The sequence below is a fragment of the Eptatretus burgeri genome, chromosome 14 (genome assembly GCF_056783735.1).
Source record: "Eptatretus burgeri isolate ZD-2024b chromosome 14, Ebu_testis_v1, whole genome shotgun sequence".
NCBI lineage: Eukaryota > Metazoa > Chordata > Myxini > Myxiniformes > Myxinidae > Eptatretus > Eptatretus burgeri.
The window spans coordinates 49,393,408-49,415,907 of NC_140974.1; the positions used below are offsets into that span (position 1 = coordinate 49,393,408).

Here is a 22,500-nt window from a genome sequence, read left to right on the forward strand (position 1 = left end):
CGACTACCCCCGGGATGTGCTATACGATACACTTTTACATGGAGCGAATTAGAGTGTTCCCCCTACCTAAAAGCTCCTCCCCCCACATATGCTACAGATATAAATAAATAAATCAACAAACAAATATGTAAATATAAAAATTCACTTTTATAGTGTAGATTCATAATAATCCACCCCTACGTTGCTCTGGTTAGTTTCACCTGTTCCCGAGGGATGAGGGGGGCTATTGTAATCAGTCTGTTTCTCAGCGAGTATGGGTGACTGCTTGCAGATCTACGTTAGTATAGACCTTTCATTGTCAAATCTACTGTATTATACATATCCCAGTAAGGATGTGCCTTTTTATTTGCTCAGTGTTGTGGATATTGTCATGGTGAAAGCAATGTGTGAAAGAAATAAATTATTGATAGTTAAAATATCATTCTTTTTGAAGGCATCCACACACCGTCCCCCAACCTTCTCCACTGCCCCTCTCCTCATGCCTGATATGCCAATTAGCAAAATTCTGGCACACCAGAGTTACAGACCCAGTATGGCTACAATAAGACAAGGTAGTCAAAGCCTCGTCACAATCAAAATGTAAAATTTGGAATTTCATCAAGGCCCAATGTTGTGAAAGATCTGGAACCAGATCAAAGGCTCAAGCTTGTGAAAGATACCAAAGATTGTTTAGTGTCCATGTTGTACATGGAATGACCAACTTAATGCCTGTTCAAAGGATGGCATACTCAACACCATTATCATTAGGTTCAATTCCAACGGGAGTCGAACCTACGATCAAAAAAACTCAGAGGCAAGCTCACTACCACTGTACTATCATTACAATGCCCTTGTTAATTGTTATGGAAATAATTAATAGTAAGTGTTTTATGGATTGTGGTAATTCATCCTGCAATGCAATGATTTGCTGCTGCCCAAATTTAAGGATTGTTTTTGTTTCCTGGGTGAATCCACCCATCCACTTTCATCTGCACCGATATACAATTACTGAGCAAGCACTTTGCCTGAGCCCTTCGCTGCTGAGACAGCAAAGTCACTTTGGCATTCTACTCCCTCTCTCTCTCTCCCTCTCTCTCCCCTCTCTCTCCCTCTCTGCCCTTCCCTTAATCTACTTTCCTCTCTCTTTCATCCACTCACCATCATCCCCTCATGACTTCCTGCAATATTCCTCCATTAGACATGTCCTCCAACCCTTCCTTTACCAATGCTTCCATTACCTCCCTCCTACACTTATCAAATCCTCTGCATCCCATCATCTCATTCCCGAGCGGACACCATATCCACGCAATACACAACTCTTGTTCATCATCTTTCTCTTGCCTCTACTTCATCCAGTTTCAACCCCCAGCTTTTAGTCCGACCGAGATCTCTGTTGAATCCCCCTCAACTTCATTCATTCACTGCTCACCTCCTCCTCCTCCGTGGCCCAGACCCTGTCTGTGTGTCACTTCTGCATCCCCCAACCTTCTCTGTGAGCCCTCCAGGGGAGACGAACTTGACCATATTCGTTCGTGGTTAGGAAAAGCAGCAGGAGCTGTGAGAGGATCAATAAATAATATAAATACTGAATGAATCAGCATGAATGAGGTTATGGTGAATAAAGACTTAAATTGCTTTTTAAAAAAATATTTCTACAATGGAATCTTGATGCTCTAACTTCCATAAATGAGCAATGCAGTAATTACAAAGTACAGGACCCCATTACTTACATAGTTAAAGGATAAAGACAGGCCTTTTTCGAATTCTGCTTAACCATCCTCCTTCATCATTTCTCCAATCACAAAACATGGAGGAATAATCTTTCACCCTCTTAACACATTCAGCAAAAAAAAATAAAAAAAGACTCCTGTCTCTTCGAGCAAGTCTCCCTTCCACATTAGGGCTTTTTTCGCTTCGCCCTGCTACTTGCGACAATATGTCAATATCCCAAGAGTAGACCTCTACACCTCTTCCTTTGTGGGAAGAGGAGATAGTGAGGGGTACCTGCTATGAAATTGAAAGGCAGGACTGTTTTTTTAAAATCTGAACCATTTTGTCTTCAGAAATTTTGGAGGAACATGTCCACCAGACTCAACGGCATCAACGTTAGAGCATCCGCTTCGAGTGTTGGAGTGGTTTGAATCTCAGCTGAGCCATACCAAACATTTTCAAAATGCTATGTGCTGCTTCCTTGCTTGACGCTCAGCATATAAAAAGGACAGAGCACAGACAAACAGCTATTGCACAGGCTTTCTTCTTCTTTTTGCGTATGACAGCTCGGCTTCTGGGTAGCTATCATTTTGTTGGGGCGCGACTATGCCACTGATGCTGTGCCCCAATACCAGGACACAGGTACTCATTTCACTGACCTCGGAAGGATGGCAGGCTGAGTCAACCCCACCTGGTGTTAATTTAGTGACTAATGGGGAAGTAGGCTTTGATGGGCCTCCTGCATTGAAGTTAATTGTAAGGGAACTCTAAATGTCAATGTAAACACAGTGTGGACATCAAAAACAATGTAAACACAGTGTTGACATCAAAAACAATGTAAACATGGAGTGTGCAGCAAAAAATAGAAAGAGAATAGAAATTAACCAAAGTAGACGGTAAGAGAATGAGGCCCTTTATTCGAAGTGCCGAGTTCTTGTCAGATGCGTATGTCATGGCAGAGGCGTCGGTTTGACATTAAGATTTATCATCATTATTATGTAGCAACGGCTCCTTCATTTCATTGAAGTACTGAACCGACGTTGAGAACAGACGTTTGGTCACTGGGTGATGGCTCTATCAACATAAAAGAACGCTGATGGCGAGTTCCAATTCATGGAACGAGTGAAAAATTAATGAGTTCACAATTGGATCAGCAGCATCATTGAGAATGTTGCCCTGGGCTTGTGGATTAAAAGAGAAAGGACTTACAGATTTTCCTTTCCCAGGGCAAGGGCATCACTTGAGGCACGGATTAGGTTTTTCCCATATTTTCGATGATGCTTTGAATTCCGATCGATAAAGTGACATAGATTTGGGAGCTGCAACTGATTAGGTAAATTAATTTCATTTTCAATCAATTGGATTTAATTTATGAAAGGCAAAGAGTTTAATATGTAAGAAAAACAATTTTGGGTCTTTTAAAAAGATTTTTAAGTGCTGGAGTCATCTGTTAGAGTGAGGTTAGAGTAAGGTGGGGCAGGATGCCATCCCTTCCACAAACCAAACCCCTTAGCCATTATTATAATGTTCTATATCCCGAATGTCCGTACCTCAAGGCTTTCTGGCTGATATATGTAATATTGGGTAATTTCAACTTCAGATAATCAGTAAACTGAACATAAAGACCTTGCATGATGTGTATATGCATAGGGGGTGGAGGAGGGATGTGGGGTGGGGTGCAGGAGGGGGGTGGAGGAGGGGAAGCCTCTTGCCCCACTTTTCCATCATGAGAATTTTTCTTCCATCTTACTCCAATGTGAAATCTTAAGGTTGAAAGCACAGAGCACTAATCACCTGTTTCATTTACCCTTTGCCATTCCAACATAAACAAACATCTAGTTTGATCTACTTTCTGAGAGATAACGTGCGACTTAAATGTTTATTTCAGTAATGGGTATACATTGAAATTTTATATCGTATAAAAGCATGCATATAACATTATCCCAAATATTACAAATTTAAACAATATTGTGATTTTAATAATTTTCTATATATATAATCTCCACCAGTCGGTCTGTCTGTCCGTTTGGGGAGGAGCTTCCCAGTTCAGGGAGGGGCTTCAAAATCAAATTGTCACCATTTTGTTCGCTCCGTGGAGCCTCTTCTGCAAGGCTGGCACTTTCTTCCACTGTCACGGCTTTATCTTAACTCTCATTCGACATCTCATTTCATTCTTCATGTTTGCTAAGATGGTTTAAGACGCCGTTGTAAAAAACGGGATGAAAATTGGACTAAAATGTGTTTTTAGACAAAAATGCATTTTAGGTGAAATTAAGGCCTGGAATAAGAAGTCCGTTTAGACTCCCTCACAGCTATATCATAACTCGAATTCACTATCTGATTTCATTTTTTTTTTGTAGTCCATAAGATGTAGTCTGATTTCACTCAGTTTCAGCAAAAAGTGAGAAAATTGGACGAATATTGGCGTTTTTAGACAAAAATGCATTCTAGTAGCCATTTTGAATGTATCTGGTCAGATGCGATGTGGGGAGGGGGAGGAGGGAATAGTGGGGGGTGGGGGAGAGGAGAGAGGAGAGGCGAGGAAAGAGGAGAGGAGAGAGAGGAGGAGCAGAGAGGAGAGAGAAGAGGAGAGAGGAGTGAAGAGGAGAGAGAGGGAGAGAGGGAGGAGAGGACAGAGGAGGAGGAGAGGATGGAGGGGGGAGTAGAAGAGGAAGGGTAGGGTTCCCTGCGAGGGAAAACTGAAGTTCGGGATTGAACTGTACTCTAATTATATTTTTTGTAATGTTCCCTGGGTATATAAAAAGAGTTTATTTGAGGCGAGTTAACTAGTTTCCAACGTTTTATTAAACAATACTTTGAAAAACATTGTATGTAATAAATTGAATATGCAGACTAATGATGGAATCCAATATTTATTCATAACGTCTGGTTTTAAATAATTTTTAATTTATGAAGTGAAGTGTATTCAAAGCAATCAAGTTTTAAAATGGATGACGTAAATAAATCAGTCAAGGCAGGTTCTTCCCCCTCTCAAGTCAACAAGTCAATACTCCCAAGTCAATCAAGCCAAGCAGAAGTAAGTCACTCAACATCCTCTCTTGCCCCTCACCCCGACCTCTCTCCTCTCCCCTGTGCAAGATCCTCTCCCCCTCCTCACTTCCACCCTCTCCCCTGTGCAATGTGCTTTATGAGGGGGGAAGAGAAGATGGGGGGGGGGTGATAGTGTGAGGTGGGGAGAGAGTGGGAGGAGGTGTGAAAGAGGGCTAGAGGAGAAGTGCATGGACATGTATTCAAATATTATGCGAAGGAAATTGTGTGGATTACATCATTTCTGGATCTGACTAATTGCCAGGACCAATTTTGTAAAACTCTACATGCAGCATCAGACTCAAGATGTCCAAATGTTACACGTGTCTACGCCTGTGGATTTCCCGCTGGTACCCACGAGTAAACGTATAAAATACACTTGGCAGTTTGTCTGTCCATCACATATCTCGAGATGACCGATTCTCACGAGATTGTGAATGAGATATTGTTTCGTCACAATTTAATTTTAACGGTGTGTGTGTGTGTGTGTGTGTGTGTGTGTGTGTGTGTGTGTGTATGTGTGTGTGTGTGTGTGTGTGTGTGTGTGTGTGTGTGTGTGTGTGTGTGTGTGTGTGTGTCAGTGTCTTCTCCCTAACTCCAAAACCATGAAACCTAACAGCCTGAAACTTTGCAGGCATACAAAGGACACTCCAAGGGAGTGCATGAATGAGAATTGAGTGTTTGAGTAAATTTAAACACCCCTATTGAAGATAATTAATGGACGAATTTAATTATTTCCTTTATTAAGGCGTCATCCTTGGCCAGCTCACTCTCCCTCACAGGGGTCGTAATTCGCCATTTATTTTCACCTACTCAAAAATGCCTTGACAAGGAAAAGACGACAATAGTTTCTTTATGATAAAGCACTCAATTTTTTTTTTACTTTCCTTGTTCATATTATCGAATGCCTGTCCATCATACCTACAAATTGCTGTATGCATCGCTATTGTAAGTGCCATAGTTTTCAAATTAGGAGCTTGGAGTAATTTCATGGATTATAAATAGATGATGTGATTTTCCACGACTGACTCTCCATGTGGACTCTCCAGGGTTAGGAAGGCAAAATAAATTAGAGGATTAGAATGAATTCAAGAGAGAATTGAAAAATGTTTTCAGGGACTACAAAATACAAAACAATGAATCCCCGCACCACGGAAGGATAGCCGAGAGGTACGCATGCATGCTCACTCTCCACTGTCTAGCTTGGGTTAGAATCTCAACCCAGCTAAAAACTGTCATCCTGGTGTTACACAAGCAGGGTGATCCCTTCATGTGTGTGTGCCATCTCTCATATGGATGTTAAACTCCTTCTCACCCCTCTCCCTCCCTCGCTCTCTCTCCCACCCCTCTCCCTCCCTCGCTCTCTCTCCCACCGCTCTCACCCCTCTCTCTCCCACCCCTCTCCCTCCCTCGCTTTCTCTCCCACCGCTCTCTCTCTCTCTCTCTCTCTCTCTCTCTCTCTCTCTCTCTCTCTCTCTCTCTCTCTCTCTCTCTCTCTCTCTCTTTACTCCTCTCTCTCTTTACTCCTCTCTCTCTTTACTCCTCTCTCTCTCCCTCCCTCTCTCTCCCACTCCACTCCCTCTCTCGCACACCACTCCCTACATCTCTCCCCTCTTTCCTCCCCTCCTCCCCCCCCCTCAACCTCTCCTATTATTTCTGTCAGCAAAGAAACAGTTTGTATTTGCCTATGGCATAATTTTAAGGTGGATAAGGAAAGGGAAAGAGAGTTTAAAATATTACACAATTTAATTGGGTAATGAAGAAATAATATATAATGATGTAAGAATGCCCTCCTGCTTTGAGGAACAGGAAGTAAGGTGGAGAATGGAAACAAAGAGAGTTTGTGTTGGTGCAGAGAGGAGACTGAGAGTTGAGAGAGAGGAGTTTGAAACTTTTTTTTGGGGGGGGGGGGGAGAGGGGTTGAGGACAGAGTTTGGAGGGGGGTTGAGTACTTGTGGTTGGAAGGAGGGTTGAGGGGTTTGAGGACTTGAAGACATTTCACATTCCACGGGTATCGCTAGTCCACGGGTATCGCTAGTCCACGGGTCTTGCTAGTCTCATTGTTAATTGGACTGGCAGGATAGCCAAGATATACACACACTTGCCTCTCAGAAGCCTTGTCTGGGTTCGAATCTCAGCCCAGCTATAATCTGTTGCCCTGGTGTTTCGCATCTGGGATTATTCATCAGTGTTTGCACCGTCCATTGGATGGACATTAAACTGGAGGACTGGTCTGCACGTATTATTGATGGATGTTAAATATCCCACGTTGCCTTTCAAAAAGAGTAAGTGAGTTATCGTCGGCACCATGAACAAACTGTAAATTTCTGCCCAAGCTCACCTTCAGTAATAAGTCAGGTGTTGCCAGCGAGTTCATGAAATATTTGTGCCAACAAATTTCCCTGGATGGAGTTGTGATTGATTATTGTTGTTAATTGTTCATTATAACATTTCCTCGGAATATTCAGTTCAGAGTTTTGATCGTTGTATGGTTCAATGAAACGCAATGTTCCTCCAATCATATCCCTCATATCATGTATACAGCATTCGGCAATAGGTTTACATCTTTACTGGAGGCACGACAACACTGCTGATGCAGTAGCAACACTGTTGATGTGTCTGCGTGGCACAATTTTAATAGTTTGTCAGGTCAATAATCAAACCGAGACTAGACAGGTGAAGAATGAAGAACTTGTCTTGCTGGTGGAGGTGAGTGACGATCTGTACTGATGGACAGTTATAACAATGGATGTAATTAACAGGGCATTAATTGAGGTATGCTAACCATCTTGGAAAGCAAGAAGCAGCTGATGTTTCAGGCATTAACTGTTCATGCTCCGACAAAGGGTTAACTGCCAAAACATCAGGCTCTCCTTGAAGTTAGCAGAGTCCAATCAACGTCCAGTTGATGTCACCCTTTGGACAAGTGGAATCCGAGTACGCAGGTATCTCAGCAATCCAGTCAATCCACAATCACCATGCGGTTTCATAACTACGTTTTTGTATGCTACGTCTCGGCTCGTGGAAGAGCAAGGTTGCAGAGGATAGAAGGTAGTGCACTGACAGTGAGGCAATGGGAGGCAACATGTGTACGCAACAAAGGGTTGAACGAATAGGATGAGGAGAGAGAAGAAGGAAGGAAACATAGAGAGAAGGAGTTGAAGAGGAGGCTTAGGAGAGTGTTATCGAGGGTAGAAAAGATGATGGGTAGGAGTACAGGATGATCTGAGATCATGGTGTCCCGCCAACCTGAATGCCCAGAGGTAGTAGTGGGATTGAACGGACCGAGAAAGATTCCATAAGTGGAATAATTTCTGGAATTATTGCCTTATAAAGGTTAACGTATTTCTATCCTTGAAGAAAGTTTTACGGTTTACGATTTCAGTGTGAATGTGACACCAAAAATCCATGAGAGTTCTCCAGTTGTGTGTGTGTTTGTGTGTGTGTTTACCGGGTCTGCAATGCTGTGCCCAAATATGAAAGTACACCCTCAAAGGCCTTGATGGGGTCAGGCAGTTCAATGTTCTCCTTCTCTCGTATGCAGCACATGCCTGCTGCTTGACATTATTGCTAGAGAGCATGGCTGGGCAGCAGCTGCTGCCATTCCTCCAGTAGGTTATGGTAGAAATTTGTTCAGGGCTCCAGCGATACCTCACCACATCTTCATTGGACACAATGGGATCTCGTCCACACACTGATGATGGCAGACGGGAGGGAATCTCGGCTTAACATCCATCCAAGGCACAGTGGACCTTGCAATGCAATGCCCTGCCAGCGAACCTCATTTCAGAAATTTATCGTCGTGTCGGGAATGGAACCCAGAGTCGACAGTTCAAAGGTGGGTGTACATCGGAGCCATCCTATCAGCACTGCAGTCTGTTGAATGAACCTAAAATGGAATTTTTTTGGGTTGCATCACTGCTTTGTCTCATTGGTACTTGTATGTTCATGAACTCATCCGGCATACCTTCACTAATTGCATTATAAGGTTGTTTCAATTATAATCATCCGATGAATGCCTTGGTAATGTATGTAACGATGTGATAATACAATCTACGCAGCGATATTGCAGCAGCACTCGGTAGGTTTGGCCATTGCCTCTATGAGTGAAAAAGCAAATGAGCAAAAGAGTTTTGTTACAAACTTTAAATATGACGATAGGTAAATGCAGGTATGTGCCGAAGCACACTTGCGGTGACATTTCACTCTCCCCGTCTCGAACGTTGTGAGTGATTTTCACAATCACCAACAGGCATGAATCACACGTTGTAAACCAACTTTTTGTGATGATGACAAACGTGTGATTCATTAATTATTTTCCTTCGATGGACAAGTAGTAAATCAGGTATTTTAGCACTTTGAAAGTGGTCTACGGATGTTTAGGTGAGAGCAATCTCTTGCCAGCCAAAAGTGGGTGAGTCCTGTGGCCTGTGCATATCCCCCCCTGTATACCCCAGTCCAGCCTTCTCAACAATCATGGGAATTACAGTTGTCAATCACCCAATTCTTTAGCTCAATCAGATTCCAAAAAAAATAATTCAAAAAAACTAAAAACTCTGACAAAATTCCAGAATCCGAAAAGATTCACTCAACAGAAGTGCCATTGAATGATTGTTCAACGATTTCTAAGTATGTGGCAGCAGTTCTGCTTGGCTCCATGAGCTCCAGCAACGCTGCAACAAGTCCTCAGATTTCAGCAGCAGTGATTTCAAGTGGACTGTGATCACTACTCGGTGCATCTCAGACGTGAAACATCTCAACCTGGCATTGCTTTAGTGGTTAGGGTGGCTGGCTTGGGATGTTAGAGTCCTGAGTTTGAGCCCCATTGGCTGCTGAATTAACACCAGTGTCATCTCAGCCTGTCATTTCAGCCTGTCGTCCTTTTAAGGTTGGTGAAATTGTACTGGTGGAGGGGCACATCCGTGCTCCAACAAAATGACAGCTACTTGACAGCCAAGCAGCCATACGCAAGAAGAAGAAGAGAAACATCCACCTGCCAATGCGTCTTCCGACCAAATGATTAATTTAGCAAAGAGATCATTTGTTTATTTATTTATGTACTGACTTCAACGACATACTGGATTATGCCATGGTGAGCACAACATCATGCCATGAAGTACATTTGGAATTTGAAGCACAACACATGTGGCATTCATAATTTACAACCAAACGTGGCTGGCCTTACAGTTGAAGGATCCAAAAGAATGAATGTGATGCCCGATGGACTACCCCAAACAAGCTATGCTATATTTGCAGGCCGTGTTCAACACCGAAAAAAAACAACACAAGAAATCTTCTCAGATGAACGAAAGTCGAAAATATTAATACATTTAAAAATCTTCAGTATTCATTAAAAGAAATCATGACGTAGACAAAGAGCATACCATTGTTGGGCAGGCACACGTTTGCTGAACCCATCGGGTATGGCAGGTAGGATCCCTGACGCCAACGCCTGGACCTGAAACCCCGCTGGCACTTGCTGCAGTCAGGTCCAGCCGTACGGTGCTGGCAAACGCAGGCCAGGCGTCCGGCATTGAAAACACACTCACTGGCATGGAGGTTACACTGACACCTATGGATGTGTGAGGGTAAAGGAGAGAGAAAGTAGAACCTGATGCAACTTTACACAAATCTTACACTTCTCAATTATACAGACATGTATATTTTTGCACCTGGCTATCCGTGAAGTGCAATCTTACACATTTGTTTACTGCATCGGGAAAACATCCAAATGTTTCAGCTCTTCCTTGAGCTAAGCCATCTGTGAAAAAGGCTCTGATAGACATCAAGGATGATTCACTTTCGATTTGGATCATCTTACATTGCTATACAAACGTATTCAGAGAAAGCAATGTTGCCTTTACCCTTTTGTGTAGTTACCACAAAAATATGCCTATTATGGCCACTCCAATAATAGCAGTGCTTTGACTGAGCTTGGCGAGCATGATGACCTCGAGGTGTGCACACTCACCTCTGAACTGCCAAACGTTGATTAAAATTCCAACTCAGGTATAACCGTCACCCCAGTGTTTCTATGCAGGGCGAGGCATCAATGTATGGATCATCGATTGTGGGGGGAGGAGGTCACCTCAGTGGACCATAAAGGTCTTTTGTGAAGAACAACTGAGTTATCTCTGACACCCTAGAACAAATTACAAATTGTGGACTTTCCATCGAGGGGAATCCCATCCAGGATTGGTCATAACCCAGCAACGTTTTCATAATATTTGACCTACAGGAGTGGAAAAGTTTGCGTTATTCCAATGACATTCATACTTTTGGGTAAATTCATCAATTTATCAGTGATAACGGTCATGTCTGTTTATTACCTCCACCACCAAAGTTGGACAGAGGTTGTATTTACCTGTCTGTCTGTCTGTCTGTCTGTCTGTCTGTCTGTGAGCAGGATATCTCAAAAAGTTATTGATGAATTTGGATCAAATTTTGGTGGCAAGGTTGAGGGTATGACAAGGACAACTTTTTCTGATTTAGGTGAAGATCCGGATCCAGATCCGGATACAATATTTTTTAAAGTGATTCTTCACCATTGAGTGATTGGGGCAAACACGATACATAGCACGATATCTCAAAACATTGTGGATGGATCATGGCAAAACCGAGTGGACGAGTTGGGTAGGTGACAAGACCAAGCCAATTTAATTTTGGTTAAGGTCCGGATCCAGATATGGCCTATCAATGGGATACGAAACGTTAACTGTTCAGCTTGGTGGAGGTATGCGCTCGACCGAGTGCCATTCCAGTTATTGTGAAGTAACAGCCTTCATAAATGTGCGTGAAACAAATTGCTTATGTGAACTAGACAGTTCATAGAACACATAACACCCCAAGCAGTGTTTACGTGTACACTTCAATTTAAAGAAAACAATTATTTTCAAGATCGTTGAAAAAATTCTGGAAGTGTAGCGCGATTGAAGTGGTCTTATACACCACCTTTATTTTTACACCTGCAAATACCACCTGTCACTTCGCTGAGGGGAATACCAAGAGTGGGGGGGGAGGCAGAGAGACAAAGGTGTGTGAGAGAGAGAGAGAGAGAGAGAGAGAGAGAGAGAGAGAGAGAGAGAGAGAGAGAGAGAGAGAGAGAGAGAGAGAGAGAGAGAGAGAGAGAGAGAGAGAGAGAGAGAGAGAGAGAGAGAGAGAGAGAAAGAAAGAGAGAGGCAGGAGGAATGAGGATGTGAGAGGAAGAGAGAGAGGCAGGAGGAATGAGGATGTGAGAGGAAGAGAGAGAGGAGGGATGGGGAACGAGGAGGAGGGGGGAGGAAAGGTGGTGGGGAGAGTGAAGAATGGGGGCAGAGCGAGGAGGGAGGTAGAGCAAGGAATGGGGGAAGAGTGAGGAATGGAGGGAGAGCGACTCCACACCACGCATTGGTACACACTCCAGGGGGGAAGGGGTGCAAGGAGAGGAGTGGAAGCAAGAGAGAGAGAGAAGGAGAGGGAGAGAGCAAGGGGAGGAGAGGTAAAAAGAGAGAAAAGGTGAGGGGGGAGGAGGAGTGAGCAAAGAGAATGTTATGTTATGCTTTATGACCACACACGCACATACACACTCAAATATATATATATATATATATATATATATATATATAAAAAAATATATATATATATATATAGAGATATATACATATATGAGAGAGATGAACAGCAAAGAAGCAACATCATAAATATATGTGGAAAAATTACGAGCCCAGACTGGGAATCGAACCCAGGTCTGGGAATCTCTCATTATGTTACTATGCGCCCTGTGGTATTTAATAGGGGACATGGATGTGTCTCCCACAGGGGGAAGACCCTCTTGAGAGCAGGCCTGAGCTGGTCCTATGGTTGGAAGTGAGTGCCAAGGAAGCAGTGGGGAAAAGAGAGTGGCACATATATATGTGGAAGCAGTTGCATTGCTCAGCTGGTGAGTTGCTCAGTTTGCTCAGATGGCACAGCACTGGAATGACTGGTATGGTTTGCCAGATGACTTGGGTTTGATTCTTGGTCTGGGCCTGTAATTTTTCCATTTTACATTTTTTACACACACACACACACACACACACACACACACACACACACACACACACACACACACACACACACACACACACACACACACACACACACACACACACACACACACACACACACACACACACATATTTGCAGGCACTTCTCTATTTATGTCATCGATGTGTTCCTGGAAAACATCATTTAAATCAAAATAATGTAAATTGAACTTCAAAATCCCATTGACTTTTAAATGTATTGAGGGAGGAATGCATTCCTGATGGAAAAATAAATGAGTGGAACTTTTTCAAACAGTAAATGAATTAATATATTTTTACAATAAAATACTATCCGTTGGGGTCTGGTCGTCTTCTTTCCTGTGCAGCAGAAGGCTGTGAGTAACATCATTGACTGAGGGTGTGGCAGTACTGCTGATGCAGTGCCCCTGCAGGTTGGAGCAGGAATTTGGAGTGTGGCCAGGATGCCAGGGATGCCTCTCCTACTCTTTGTGAAGGACGCCACAAAGGAAACTTTAATGTCCACCAACTAATTCCGGCAGATGTGACACCCAGACTAACATCCATCTGATCGATGTCAAGCACCGAGATTCATCACCCTGCAATGTGAAACACCAGGATGACAGCTTTTGACTGGGTTGAGATTCGAACCCAGGCTAGACAGCTTAGAGTGAGTGTGCATACCTCTTGGCCTTCCTGCCATGGTGTGAGTATGCATGGTGTTGATAATTAGTCAGATGCAAGCTCAGGGTTGTATGCCCTTTCCTCCATGTCTGACAACTCCACAAGAGGGCATGCTGGCTTCTTCTTTGCACTTCTTCTTGGTGATGGAGTCGGTGTTGATGTTGATTTTTGTAAAATAAGTTGATGATGCTGGAGATTCATCAGCTTGAAGTCTTTCAACCTTCTGGAAGAGGCTAAAGAGAGTCTTCTGCACTGCTTTCCTTTGTTTTTTCAGCAAGCAACACTTTGTAGCCACTGAAAACATTTTCCAATCCTCTCTTGAAGTCGTTATTCTTTTGTCACTCAATATAATTGTCAAAATACAGTAGTAGAAAACGTTTTGTTGAATTATTTGACAATTTCAATTTTTTCTTATGTTTTAACTACGCTTAGTTTTAGGAATCGCTAGTTTATTAAAATTTTCGGATTTCACTCCAGATTTTAATACATTTTTAGTCACGAGCTCCGATTCTCAAATCCTAAGACAGATTTTGATTATATACTTTAATTAGTCCATGAGAGTCCATCGTGTAAAATCACATCATATAATGCATAAAATCACTCCATGCTCCAAATATGAAAACTGTACCACCGACACGAGCGATGTAGACAGCGATTTGTTGGTATGAAGATCAGGCATTCGATGATATGAGTGAGGAAAGTGAAAAAAATATTTCAGCGCTTTATCATACAGAAACCATTGCAGCCTTTTCCAAGTCAAGGCATTTTTGAGCAGGCTGAAACAAAGTGACAGCTTAAGACCCTTGTGAGGTGACAGCGGGCTGACCAAGATGGCACACCACCATCTTGGTGAGGCTTACTTTGGTTTTTGATGATAAACAGCCCCATAATTATCTTAAAAAGGGGTGTTTAAATTTACCAAAATACCCAGTTTCCATTATTGCACTCCCTTGGAGTTCCCTCAGTATGCATGAAAAATTTTGGCAAGCTAGGTTTCATGGTTTTTGGAGTTATCATGGAGACACAAAACACACACACACACACACACACACACACACACACACACACACACACACACACACACACACACACACACACACACACACACACACACACACACACACACACACACACTTGCTCTGTTCTCATTATAGATGTCAAAGTACTGCAAAACTGGAGGTTCTTGGAAGTGACCAGAAGGTGATTTGCGTTTTACAGTGTTCAAGTCTATTGTTACGGCCCGGAGCTTGAGGTTCGCCAAGGGGGAGCCTTTGGATATATATTATAGTTTTGGAATGGTTCTGTCCAGTGTCCATTTTCCCCTCTCACAATCTTGGCCTGGTTTGATTGAGTCCACATTTACGTTTCATTTCTTTTCAAAGCAAAACTATTAATGTTTTATATATTTTTTTTAATTTTGGGTTGCATGCACGAACCCAGAGACAAAGTAACTTCCTCGCATTGGAATCACCATCATGACCTCAGCCGTTATTGAGGTAGGTTGGGCTACAGTTTTACATTGTTTTGAGGGGGGAAGTATCAGAAGAAGAAGAAGAATAAGAAGAAACACAAATTGGCGATTTAGTGACCTCTTGATGTGGTACTTTAACGATGTATTTTGGCGTCTTTTTTAGTCTTGGTAGTTCAGAAAATGCTTGACAATAAAAGTTATGCCTTATAAATGCTTATGACCACTCATTTGGAGTTTATGAGCATATAATTTGGCACACATTTGAATGGGCAGCCATTTTTTCCCATATCATCCCTCTATATGGAGTACTACCATACTCCATGATATTTGTCACAAAAATTAAACTTTTTCAATTTCCTAATTTATGATATATATATATATATATATATATATATATATATATATATATATATATATATATATATATATATATATATATATATATATATATATATGTATGTTTTAAGATAACTGTGATTGTGGAGATGTGGAGCCTGGTGTTGGCGCAGTGGTGAGGGCAGTGGCTTGGGATCCAAAAGGTCCTGAGTTCAAGCCCCGTTGGGCCACTGAATTAATACACCAGGGGGTTGACTCAGCCTGTCATCCTTCCAAGGTCGGCGAAATGAGTACCAGTGCACTGGGCCGGTGTATACCCCGGTTAAAATAGGTGTACCATATCCCTATGTCGTAAGAGGCGACCAGGGTTGCGTCAGGAAGGGCATCCGGCGTAAAACATGTGCCAAATCACTATGCGGATCATACGGATGATCCGCTGTGGCGACCCCGAACGGGAGCAGCTGAAAGAAGAAGAAGAAGAAGAAGTTTTAAGATAACTGTGATATTAAATTTACTTTCACAGAAAATTGAATGATCTACCTCTATTGCACACATAAGTTCTCACAAATGTTTAATGGAGAATAACACTACAAACGTGAAAATAACCCAAACTTTACAGAGTACTGCAGCTATGGATGACAACGTTCTTCAGGGAAGTTAGGCTGATCCTCCAGTCTGCAACGTGGACACGGAAGACAACATTCTATATTTTTCTTTTTTCAAGAAACTTTTACACTCACCCAACTTTTAATGTATAAATATTAGGAGATGTATTTGTTTCTCTGGTTAAAAATCAGGGTGTTTGTAAATTATGATGGACATCAAAGTAATTTAGATAAAATTACGTTGAAATGACAACCTGCACGTAAACGTGCATAAAACACATGTTTCCTTCACACCCGAAACAAACACACTATATTGATGACTTGTGCACGATGACGGTGAAAACTAACAACATGGGAATAAAGTGATCAATTGTTTTAATCTCAAAAGGCTACTGTTGAGAGCCAAGTGGAGATAAACAAGATAATGAATGAGAAACACAGCAGGCACTTTCCACAACACAGCTGGCATTCATGGGATGAGATCAAAGGGTGGGAAAGAAAAACACAGCGGGAAGGGGGAAACAAACAAACAAATAAATAAATAAAGAAGAAATATGATGAAAATTACAGTCACATGGTAGAGGAGGGTGTGATAACACAACCGTTGCGGTGAATGCCTCATATGAATCTTAAAATATCCGTGCATGCTTTGCCCACTACTACAAAAAGCATTGCGACGGTTAGGAAATATTCAGGTTTATTAATTTACCACTGTTTACTCTTTTTTTCAGCAAGGGTGTTGGTCCGGCAATAAGCATACCTGTGACTATACTATGACACTAACATTTTGTACGACGTTTTGGACATGCATTCTGATAATGAGAGTTTGTTTTTTTGTGCAGAAGCAGCTGAATCAGATGACACGTGCACTCTGAGATAGCAAAGCTTCTAACCTGGTGTCAAGAGTGTCAAAGAAGACCAGAATACTCGTTCCCAGAAGTTTTCAGAAGGAATTTAGAACGGCGATAACTTGCCAACTCTTTCTGCAAAACACTGTGGGAAGGATAATGTCTACCAACGACCAGTGCTGGTAGACGTGTCCTCTAGTTGGATGTCCTTCCGATGTATGGCGCACACATATCGATGCCTCGCCCTGCATGTGAAACACCAGGATGACAGTTTATATCTGGGCCGAGATTCAAACTCAGACGAGACAGCTCAGAGGTGAGTGCACCAACTCTAGGCCATCCTGTCAACCCACTTCATGAGAAATATTCCACCTTATCCTGTTTTCAAGCTATTCCGGCCCAACATGTCCGTAATTTTCTTTCATCTGTCCTACTTCAACATCAGCATGATTTGTTGTCTTCCATTTGCTCATGACATTTGCCGCGGTTGACTGGTCCAATATGATGAAAATGCCATGCACCTCTGGCACACAATAACCTTTCTGTCTTGAATATGAGTCAGCTTTTTCCTTGTGACCTCTTGGATACAATGGAGTTTTAACACCTGCTGCTCACCTACCAAATAGTATATCTGCTGCAATGTGACAATTTTTACAGAAAGCAGGTTACGAAGTTAATTTCAAGCTTGAGTGAGTCATCGCAATACAGTATTTTGCTTATAAAGTTTATATTATTAATATCATTCTTCACAAAAAGACAACTGATGGTGATTTTCAAACAGAAGCAACATACCTTCCTGGAACCAGGACATCTGAGATAGCGTAATGGTACTTCTGCAAGTTCTCCTTGTCAATGAAGGTACCACCAGTTGCCGGCCGAAGCAATGACAGGCGCAGGTCAGTGAGAGTGAGGAAATCCCGCAGGGCTGGGTTAGCCGTCATCCGGCCATATGGAGATGCAGAGACCCTGCCAGGTGGGAGCCGAGGGCCGGCAAGCAAGGCGGTTCTGTTCTGGATCTCCATGCGCACAGTGCGGATGCCCTTGGATGCAAAACTACCTGAGTATTCCTCAGTGCAGATCACCTGTGTTATAGCACAGCAAAGGGATCAATGACAGTATTAAAGGAAATATAAATACCATAACAATCTTCACGGAATAATATCTGGTTGTTACAAACTATCTAATAAGAAGCAATGAAATGAAAAACATTGCACAGTCGGATTGCAGTGACAAGGCTCGGGGTGAAGTGGGAAAGGTGGCTTCCAGTGTTATGTGGGATGAACACAACAATGCTACCAAAGAAAATACAGTACTCCCGAAATCCCTCCAAAATGGACTTTAAAAGATCATTTATCACCTTGGTAACATCTTCAGAGAGCAAATCTAAGGCACGGCGTTGTTCCATGCCAAACTCTTCCAAACAGTCATCGGCATAGAATTGAAGTGGTCTCCAGCTCCTCCCATGATCCCGTGACCTCTCGAGCACCAAGGCAGCTGGACGGCGTGATTGGAAGGTAATCACCACGTCGTGGGTGAGCTCCACCTCACGCCCCCAAGAGAAAGTGATGTTCGCCCTCAGCGGTTCTGGGTGTGTCCGGTGCCATGACGCACTCTGCCAGAAAGTCGAGGTGTCTGGCACTTCAGCGTCGACCATCAGGTGAGGAGGATGCGAAAGACCGAGCATGCTCACGTCACACTCAGCACAGAGATATGGGTTTTCCTGAAGGACCAAATAAAGAGAGAGAGAGCATGTTAATGACTGAAAATGTCCTAGTTATGTTTTTATCAAAGCTTTACATCCGATGTATTTTAAAAAAAGAACACAGCGAGAAGCATCCTGTTTTGTCCCAATTTTGAAATCATTAAATAAATAATTTATAATTCATGTAATGCATGTTATGCGAATGTTTATTTTATGGGTGGTGGGAATATAGGATCCCAAGACATTACTCCAGAAAAAATGTTTGAAAACAAGTAATTTAACCGGTGGCGTCATGCTTAGACTGTCCGCTCTGAGTCCATGGGAGGTCTGCAGTTTGAACCCGACCCCGGTCGAGTCATACTAAAGATTTTTAAGATGGTACATGCTGCTTCCGTGCTTGATTCTCAGAATTTTAAAACGAGAGAGCACAGACAAACAACCTTGTCCAGGATAGATGTGCCTAATGGCCTCCTCTTGTCTTGAACAGGAACTCATGTTATTGTCATTTTTAGCTCACATGGAACGTAGTTCTGGGGAGCTGATGGGATGCACGTCATCCTTCTGTCCATCAATCCATCCGTCCATCCGTAAACACTTGCAACTTCGTCTCTAAAACTGCTGATGGGATTTTGACTAAACTTGGCTAAAATGATATTTCGTATGTTCCAACTCAAATTTGTTCATGGCATCAAAAAGATCGGGGTCTAAAGGGTTCCACCAGGGGGTCAAAGTCAGTCCAGGTTTGACCTCCCCAAAATAAGTATTTGCTTTTTCCTCTGAAACCACACACATGATTTCAATGAAGCTTGACCACAACCTTCATCACTCATGATGCACCAAAGTTTGTTCACGGCATTAAGAAAATCAGGTCTTGAGGGGGACTAGGGGAGTTTCCCCCCAAAATAGGTATTTGCTTTCTTCTCAGAAAATACACACACAATTCCAATGAAACTTGACCACCACCTTCATCATCTTTGATGTCCCAAAGTTTTTTCATGGCATTAAAAAAGAATCCAGGCCATAACATTGGTTCATTGGTACATTTTGCCGATTGCATTCTACATTGACTTCCGCCTGATTATTATTATTCTCCCAAGTAAGCAACCAAGGGTATTGTTTTTAATATTTTGCCCCTATTTTTATAAATATTTTGCCCACATTTATTACAAGCATTAAACATATATTGTTTGATCGAAAATGCTTTCTGGAAGAATGTGGTCCCTTTTTCAATCTATGATAGACCTAGTATTATATTTGGCCATTGGGAATGCTGGAGACCATATGGCATCAGAGCCACTTGTCTGAAAGGTCATGAGGGTTCAAGGCTAATTATGCCCATATGGCTGGGGCTAGGTAATGTTTCTGCCGCAGGTCCGAAAGCCTGTACCTTTCAACCTGGTCTCGATCTTCCTGGATTTGTCTGTGACAGTTGCACTTCTGGGACTTATCTGTGTCACGATGAGCCAGCTGCCTGCTCTTTCCATAAAGTGTCGCCATCACTTATAAATCTCGAGGATTCAGAAGACACTACAACCCTAGATGCTCCTCGGCTAAACCTGTTCATCCGTGATTTAAACGAAAACGTTTATATTATATTACAATGAAAATACAGCTCGTTTCAAAATTTCATGTGAGCGAGAACTTCGTCGAAATCCATCAGAAATTTGCAGTAATCGGGTAAAAAATAATCTATAATGTGCAAAGCCGGGTGATGATCGAAGCGGAATTGGCAAGTTCTCACCGGAAATTAATCTGTTAACACCTTGGAGGCCGTCAGCAAGACTTTAAATTTCGAGATATTGGACTGTATTATAAAGTGCTGCTCAATTGATTGTTGGGAAATGTTTCTTCTTTTGTTACAAGTAATGGCCATCTATTTATTAAGTACTTCCAAGGTATTTTGGGGTAGGGAGTGGTGTGGGAGGCTGGCAAGATAGCTTAGACTCTAAGCTCTGAACCTTAGAGGTCTTACTTACTTTTGAGCTGTCTAGTCTGGGTTTGAATCTTGATACTGTTTTGCAGGCATGGCAAGGCATTAATGCATGCACCGAAACGAGCATCCCCTTTCCAGCATTATTTGGTGGATGTTAAAGATCCCACGGTGTCCTTCGCGAAGAGTCGGCGAGCTATAATGGTCAATGGGTACCCTGAACAAATGATCAATTCATGCTGTAAACATCAGGGGGGCACTGCATCAACGGAAACAATAATTCTTCCCCCTCCCCCAACGAACTATGCTACGAGCAAGCATCTGCTGTGTACTCGGTAGAGCGCATACCTCCGCCAGGCTGAACAGTTTACGTTTTGTATCCACCGACAGACCAGATCTGGATCCAGACCTCCAAAATATAATTGGCTTGTTCTTGTCACTTACTCAACTCTTCCAACACCTTTTGTCCAAATCTGTCCACAACGTTTTGAAATATCATGCTGCATATTGTTTTTGGCCCTTACCCCTCAATGGCGAAGAATCACTTAAAATTTTTTTTGAAATCTCGTATCCGAATCCGGATTCACATCTTCACCAAAATCGAATCGATTTGTCCTTGTCACACACCCAACCTGTCCACCAAGGTTAGTCCGAATCAGTCCAAAACTTTTTGAGATATTGTGCTATATATAATTTTCAGCCCTATCTCTAAGCCTAATGTTGGCTTCGTGGCTGGGGCGGCTGGCTTAGGATCCTAGGATCTTGAGTTTGAGCCCTGTTGGCTGCTGAATTAACACCAGGTGGGGTTGACTCAGCCTGTCATCCTTCTGAGGTCAACGAAATGAGTACCAGCCACGCTTCCAAGAAATGATAGCTACCCGGCAGCCAAGCTACCATATGCAAGAACAGAACAGAGCCTGCTCTCTCATTGGTGAAGAATCACTGAAAAAATTATTGGATCTAGATTTCGATTTGGATATTCACCAAAATGGAATAATTTCGTCCTTGTAACACACCCAACTGTCCACCGAGTTTCATCCAAATCAGTGCATAACTTTTTGAGATAGCCTGGTCACAGACAAACAAACAGACAAGGGGTGAAAACAAAACCTCCACCACTGAAGGCGGACAGAGAGAGAGAGAGAGAGAGGTAAAAAGAAGAGGGATTTGAGGGGTGGGGGTGAAAAGATTGAGCAAATGAAGAGAATGAATGAAAATATGCAAGAGGAGGTTAAGGAAGTATTTTAGTCTGGAGTTTTACAGAGTGAAGGAAATAAAATTGAGAGAAGAGAGGAGAAGGAAGAGAGAAGAGAAAGGCACTTCCAGATAATACCATGGATTGGAGTGGGTGCAGGTGGGGTGAAGGGGGTGCAGGTGGGAGTGGAGAGAGGGTGGGGAGAACAAAGGTGTCATATTTACATAAATAATTTGATAGCTCTGTTCATTTCGTAACGCATTCAATTTGGCTTCCAAACCACTCGAACCAAAATTGGATGGCCATTGTTGCTGCTGAGCAGAAAAGCAAGCACGTGCACACACATACACACAGCCCTACGACAACAGCCTCTCCCACACAATGGGAATGGGCGGGGTTCATTATGACGATGGTGCATGCTGATTGGTTTTAAATGCGCACCTGTGACTAACACTTCATTGAATCACAAAGTAGTTTTTATATTTCAAAAAGCATTTTACAATAATTTGTGTTGATGCAAAAACAATATAACAAGCTTTGTGTTCCCAGCATTTGAATACAGGAAAATGTTTTGTATAAACTATAAAGCATTTTTGCTTAACACCACAAATACATTATTGTGGTTCTATAGAGGAAAGAGGATTCAAAGTGAGTGATTTTTGAAGGGGTCAAGGAAAACGTATGACCTGTTCGACTTCAATTACAGGCTCCACGGACTTGTATTAACCTTACACAAAGCCTTTTTTGTTTGTGACAAACAGGCTGCACACATGATGGAGGATGACCGTTGCACGATACTAATCCACAGTCAAAGCAACCGGAGGCTTGTTTGATTGGTTCGTCGCGGAAGGAGAAACTCCAGGGAAAGAGAAAACCATCACAGGTGTCCATCAGATATGTTTTTTGTCTTGTCGGGGAAATGGAGAGTATTTTAATACGATACTGCTGCTGGTGTAAATATAACAGCCAAA

The 22,500-nt window shown here is 42.5% G+C and overlaps 1 protein-coding gene across 7 annotated transcripts in view; it reads right to left on the reverse strand.

Annotated features, from left to right (window-relative positions):
- The window catches only part of LOC147013148 (netrin-G2-like), a 127,164-nt gene that overhangs the window by 43,984 nt on the left and 60,680 nt on the right, over positions 1–22,500 (reverse strand). For 5 of the 7 annotated variants that reach the window (XM_085854766.1, XM_085854769.1, XM_085854768.1 and 2 more), the window contains exons 2-5: positions 18,060–18,422; positions 17,495–17,784; positions 10,122–10,309; positions 1,408–1,534 (exon numbers count right to left, since the gene is read on the reverse strand). In XM_085854766.1, coding sequence (XP_085710892.1) covers positions 1,408–1,534; positions 10,122–10,309; positions 17,495–17,784; positions 18,060–18,422 — 968 coding nt within the window. The remainder of the gene's footprint in view (positions 1–1,407; positions 1,535–10,121; positions 10,310–17,494; positions 17,785–18,059; positions 18,423–22,500) is intronic. The other 2 variants (XM_085854765.1, XM_085854767.1) reach the window with 2 other exon arrangements.